The sequence below is a fragment of the Tetrao urogallus genome, assembly GCF_951394365.1.
Source record: "Tetrao urogallus genome assembly, chromosome: 1".
NCBI classification, from domain to species: domain Eukaryota; kingdom Metazoa; phylum Chordata; class Aves; order Galliformes; family Phasianidae; genus Tetrao; species Tetrao urogallus.
The window spans coordinates 126,095,655-126,101,654 of NC_136813.1; the positions used below are offsets into that span (position 1 = coordinate 126,095,655).

Genomic DNA, 6,000 nt, shown 5'->3' on the forward strand with positions numbered 1-6,000 from the left:
TCACCTTAAAAAAAAATTTCTTTTAAAGAAAAAATAACAATGTAAACAGTGATGTAAAATAATGTAATCATTTTATCACCATTCCCAAGGACTTAGAACTGGGAAGAGTTTAATTAAAATCATCATTCAGCAGGGATAAGGCTTCAGGAAGACCTCATTGTGACCTTTCTGTACACAGGAGGATGACTGACTTTTTGCATGATCTCATAGTAATAGAACAAGGAGGAAGTGTTTTAAACTAAATGAAGGGAGGTATGAGGTGATAGGAGGAAAATTCTTCACTCGGAAAATGGTGAAGCACGGAACAGGCTGCCCAGAGAAGCTGTGGATGACCCATCCCTGGAGCCACTCAAGGCCAGGTTGGATGGGGCCCTGGGCAGCCTGAGCTGCTGGGTGGCAGCCCTAGTAGCAGCAGGGGGGGGTTGGTATTGGGTGGGCTTTAAGGTCACTTCCACCCAAACCACTGTATGATTCTATGATACAAACATGCTGTGATGCCAAAATGATGCTAACAGGAGTGTTTTTCATACCTACCCACTATTTCATATTTTTTGTTGTGATTTTTAATGATTGAATAGCGCACTGTCCTCTGCCTGGTCAGCAATATAAACTTTTTTTAGGGGAGCTAATAGTGAACTGGCCTCTCAGTGTTGCAGAGGAAGATGTCAGTCTTTGATCTATTAAGAAAAGAGTTGAGGGGAGGACAAGCTCATGCTGTATAAGCTACATATAATATGACAGTAGCTTTCAGAATGGTCAACTTCAGATGGGTTTTTACTTTTTATAGTCTCGTCAGCTCTCAAAATGCCAGCACGCTGTTAAAATACTTTTTCTTCTCAATTCTTTTGTAGTATGAAGCTAGGGCTCGACTGGAAAGACTTTCTGGAAGCTCCTCTATAAGTTCAGCAGACTTGTTTGAAGATCAGAAAAAGCAGCCGGCAGGTACATATTTAACTGGGTGAGAAACTGTAGAGTGCTGTGGGATGCATTCCAGTACTCTGCTTCTAGTCATGGTGTTAGAAAGCTATTGCTGTATTCTGCAAAAAGTATGCAAAGTGCAGTATGTATTAATATTGCTAATAGATCAAGCAAGCAAGACAGCTGTAGTCATTTTTCCAGAATGTTCATTTATTAGATAAAAAGTTCCATGTTTTCAGTTCAGTGACTTCAGTATTTTAGTATAATTTTTGTGAGATATTGCTTTTTTTGTGTATGAAAACAAACAAAGAAGATCTGAAACCGTATATTAATATCTTAAAAACAAAGGAGATGACACCTAAATTCAGGTAATCTTTTGATGAGTTACCACATGCCACATGCATGCCACACATTGTAATAATAGTATTCAATCTACTTTGAACACTGGTCTTGCCAAATTGTTAAGGAAATGTTGCAAGTTATTTGTCTGTTGAGAAGGTTTGTTGGAATACTTTAGGCTGGAGAGTACATATCATCAGGTTGGAAATTAAGTATTAAATAGACTGAAAAGTAGTGTTTAGGCTGTTGAAAATGTCATTGTTTTTTAGCATCCTGCTAATAATTCAACAACATAGTGTTGTTTCAAAATGGCCTCTGTCCTTTCTCAGAATATGATGTTTGAGGATTCTGCTCACTTATACACTAGGTGTATACATGATAAAATTCTCATCGTACTCTACATAAGGATACTCATAAGCAATTATACAAAGTTTATTATGTGTATAGGAACTGTGCACATGTTTATTCATTACTCACTACTGGGAAAGTCTCTTAGGGCGTGTGGAGTACAGAGATTTCTAATAAAAGAATGCAAAATACTTTCCTGCATTTCATGCTTAGTTACTCACTGCAACTGGCATCTTTGCTATGTAATTCAACAGTGAATTTGAAGTTTCATTACAAAGTGGCTCAATTTCCTGTGTAGTTACTACATTTCTTAGCAGTAAAAGTGAAGAAATAATACACCAAGAATTGTTAGTTTGTGTATTTTAAATTCACATTATGTTCAGGCACTAGGATCTGTCTTTCCTGCTTGTTTTTCTGTTACAATCCCCTTCTCAAAGGTTATTTTAGATGGTGACCATTTGAGATATTTTACTGCACTCATAGGTTGTCTGTTGTTGGATTAATGCCAAGGTCCTGATCAGTTCCGTAAAATAAATGTAATCAGAAGACCGGAGGTTGGCAACAAATGCACTTCTGTAATTCTGGGGTCCTTGCCAATATAGAAACTAAACTTGAAACTAAAGTTGTTTTCATGAACACCGCTGAGATTTTACGTCACCAAGTTTCAGGATACCTGTCTTTATACAGAACACTGTTACCAAAAAGATAAAGCTGCAAAACGGAGTTTTTAGTTTGTATTTTTTTTAATACCTGTTACTTTCCAACGATGGCATGTCAGGTCATTGACTTGCAAATCATGATTTTGAAAGAAGTTAGAAAACAAGGAGTTATCTACCTCTGTCATTTAGTGCAATTGTCTGGGAGTCTTGTAAACTAGAAAAGCAGGAGAAAAATCATTCGATTGAGAAGAGAGTAGAGCTTCATTCCCTTTGTTCACATATGTGATTTTTATTCCCATTGTTTTTGCTTTAATAGGAGAAGAAAAAAAAAGAAGCTGAAGCATGTGTTAAATGGAATGGATAAAGTTACAGTTCAGAAGTGGAGATATCTCAGTGATAGTGAATTTTTGAATAGTGATTTTTTTGAAAAGGAGCAATAGGTGATGTGCCCATGTGCCATAGAAAGGTCTCGGGGGAAGGGAAGCTTGATGAATATGAAAAGAGGAGCTGCAGATTCTCTCCGGGGGAAAAAAAAAAAAAAAGAAAGAAAAAAAAAAAAAAGAAAAAGCAGCCAGTATATAGAAATACTGTTTAAAGCCAGTGTGTGGAAATGTTGTTGAAAGGAGTTACAGTTCTGAAGGATGTGGTGTCTGCAGCTGGATGAACTTGTGTGCAGGTTGATAACTGCGTACGACTTACCAGCCGTGCTCTGACTGACCAGAGGTACTGATTGGCTGCATGCCTCAGTTAGGGCTATGGACCAGTCTTTATTTTGAAAATGTGCTTCCTCTCAGGAACCTCATTTATTCATGAGATCTTAGTTCTTCAAGAGCTCTTTCACTGACGTGTTTGTCCTTTACAGCACCAGAGGCTTGGAAGACTTCAAAATACTTTGCAGAATTTAGCATGACAGTAGTTCTTCTCACTGATGAGCATTTGACTGTAATTGTGTGTTAATACTTACCATGCCATTAGTTTTGAAACACCTTTGCTTTCTGCTGTCTTTAGACCTGTAGTTCTCATAACAGCAGTAGAGGTAACACTCTTTCTAAGAAAGGTTGGATTGCCAGCTTTGTTGGGGACTGTGAAAACCTGCTATGCAAATGACCATTGCTGTAATTCCAGAGAATGTTCAGTCTGTGGATACAGTAATGCAGAACAGCGAGCAAAGCATGCCCATGCATGCACACAAATAAGGTTCCTTACTTCTCATTCATCTCTAAATTGCAGCGTAAGCACAGCTGTCCAGGATACAAGACATACCACTGCAGCAGGTTGGAAGCACAGGATAAATCATGTTTCATCCAAACATATACTGCTTAACTGGGAATGCGAAGAGTAGAAAATGACAGACTGGGTGGAAATAGGAGCTAATGAAAAAATAAAAAGCAAGATGGATTTAAGAAATTTCAGATTTTGACCTACTGTTTTCTGTAGTGGTTATCAGATGTTCACCTTTAGTCCACTTAGTAGCATTTTGTACTTCTTACGGGGAAAAAAGCCTGCTTTTTATACAGAATTGTTTTATTTTTGTCTGTGTGTTTGCCCCTTCAGGAAGCTACAACATTACAAACGTCTTGCCTTCTGCTCCTGATATTGCCCAGTTTAAACAAGGAGTGAAATCAGTGGCTGGAAAGCTTTCTGTACTCGCTAATGGAGTCATGACATCTATACAGGTTAGCAAAAAATATCTTACACTTCAGTTAAAGTTGTCTTGTAGGCATCTAATGTCATAGATCCTGCTGTGAATTATTTTTGGGAAGGAAAGAATGGACTCAGTTTTGAACTTCATAGACCTGCCAGGATTGACAGTAGTTCTTTATAATCTTAGAGGGAAATCTGTAGCTTACTGCACACCTTCTTTTTGTTTCTTTCCTTGCAGAGAGTGTTTTTTTCTGAAAACCTAAACAAAAATTCCATTTGTTTGCTGTTGTTTTGCTGTTATAGTTCCTAACTCTGGTATTGCTTCTGGTTTGACAGCAGTAGCTTTCCTGCAGTTTGTGCTTCCTATATGAGGGTGATGGGAGCTATTTTATATTTGAAAATCAGGCTAATTATCTCTCAGTTTAGCTGCAAGCTCCAGTTCTTCAAAACAGTGCCCAATTTTCTTAAAGAAAGATTTTAAGAATTCAACTACAATTTATTTCACTAACGTAAGTGAAACTGTTTTCTTTCAGTGGAAAACATGCTCATGCCTGGTTTTTTTGTTTGTTTGCTTTCTAGGATCGATATGGTTCTTAACAACTTGCATATCAAGTACACTAAAGAAGAGTTTCTCTTCAGATGCACAAGTAATCACACTGCTGATTTGAATAAAGGTTGCCTTAAGACTGTTAATGTCCCTAATTGTTCCAGCCTATTTTTGTGCAGCTTTCTGGCGCAGCGTCTTTTTATTGCTATTTTGTCTTCACAGAGCAGAAATTATGTAGCAACTTGTTACATTGCATATGCTTTTATTTTCCTTTTCCTTGACAGTCTTGTGTTTCTCTTAGTGACCTTGATGTTAGATGTTGGGAGCTTTGTATTATTACTGCTTTTGTCTGCGAGGCAAGAAAGGATGAGCACGTGCATTGGAAATGAGCTTTCCCAACAGAAACCTCTGTGCAGCTGTATCCTCAGTTGCCAGACATAACGTATCTTCTGGCTGTTTTACAGGCTGTGGAGAAGAAAGTAAGCTTATGCTGAGATTGTATTTAGTGGTCTGTAGCAAAACATAGGATGAAGTTAAACCTGCGTTTAACAGGAAGTAGAAGCTCTTGCAGTAAATTGATGTGCATTGAAGTGATGGGGGATTAATGTTTTTAAATGACATTTGTGCAAGAAAATGTTATACTTAATGTGAGGTATAGGGGAGATGAGGCACCTGGTATTTTGAATAATAGATTTCATTACGAGAACAATCTATTTATTCCTGGTTTTGAAAGTCATAAAAAAATTGCAATATGGAATCCTTAAGTGCTTTAAAAACAATCTGTATTGTGTACAAATTGAAAAAACTTTAAGTATATAAGGGGCTTAATAGAGTAGTTAGTAAAATACTTGTTAAAATTTTCAGAACAATCACAGTTTTTTTGATAAATAATGACATTTTGGATGAGGAAATATAGTAGAACTGTGTTTTAGACAGTTTGGATTTTTTTGTTGATGACATCTTGTATAAAAATGATCAGAACTTAACGGAAAAACCTCACAAACAACGATGAGCTCAAGCTAATTCTGTTCTGTACCTTTGATTCTTAATTCAAATTTGTAAATTGCTGATATCTAATAAAAAAAGAAAATTGGTATAAACTGATTTTTTTTTTAATTAAATTCATATATGCAGACGCCAGTCTCCAGCTTTTGAATACTGCCATCTGTATTCCATATAATGATCTGGTAAAATTAACCTTCCATTTCAGTTAGTGAAACTAACTTTCTTATTAAATTGCTACAGCAATAGAAATCAAAGCAACAAGAGGGATGGAAAAGAAAGTTTCTGTATTCAAACATGGTGAAGTACAGTTCACATTATGTAGATGTATTTGTTTTTCTGTTTCTCAGTGCCTCTTGTATTTAACTCTCACTTCTTCTAACTTCTTCTCTCACAGCTGTTCAGATTTAAGCTAAAAATGATGATTCTTTTCTGAGAATGGAAGTATTTGTCCTGCTCAGTTGTAGAGCTTTTACATTTTTTTCCTTTCCCACTCTGTAAGATGATTTTGCCTAATGTAAAGAGAAAATGCTTTATTACATA

General features: G+C 36.5%; 1 protein-coding gene across 1 annotated transcript in view; it reads left to right on the top strand.

Annotated features, from left to right (window-relative positions):
- Positions 1–4,505, top strand: part of ARFGAP3 (ARF GTPase activating protein 3) — a gene marked incomplete at both ends in the record, with an annotated part of 32,248 nt that extends 27,743 nt beyond the window's left edge. The window contains 3 exons of the mRNA XM_079549176.1: positions 852–942; positions 3,819–3,940; positions 4,488–4,505. Coding sequence (XP_079405302.1) covers positions 852–942; positions 3,819–3,940; positions 4,488–4,505 — 231 coding nt within the window. The remainder of the gene's footprint in view (positions 1–851; positions 943–3,818; positions 3,941–4,487) is intronic.
- Between the last annotated feature and the right edge of the window lie 1,495 nt (positions 4,506–6,000).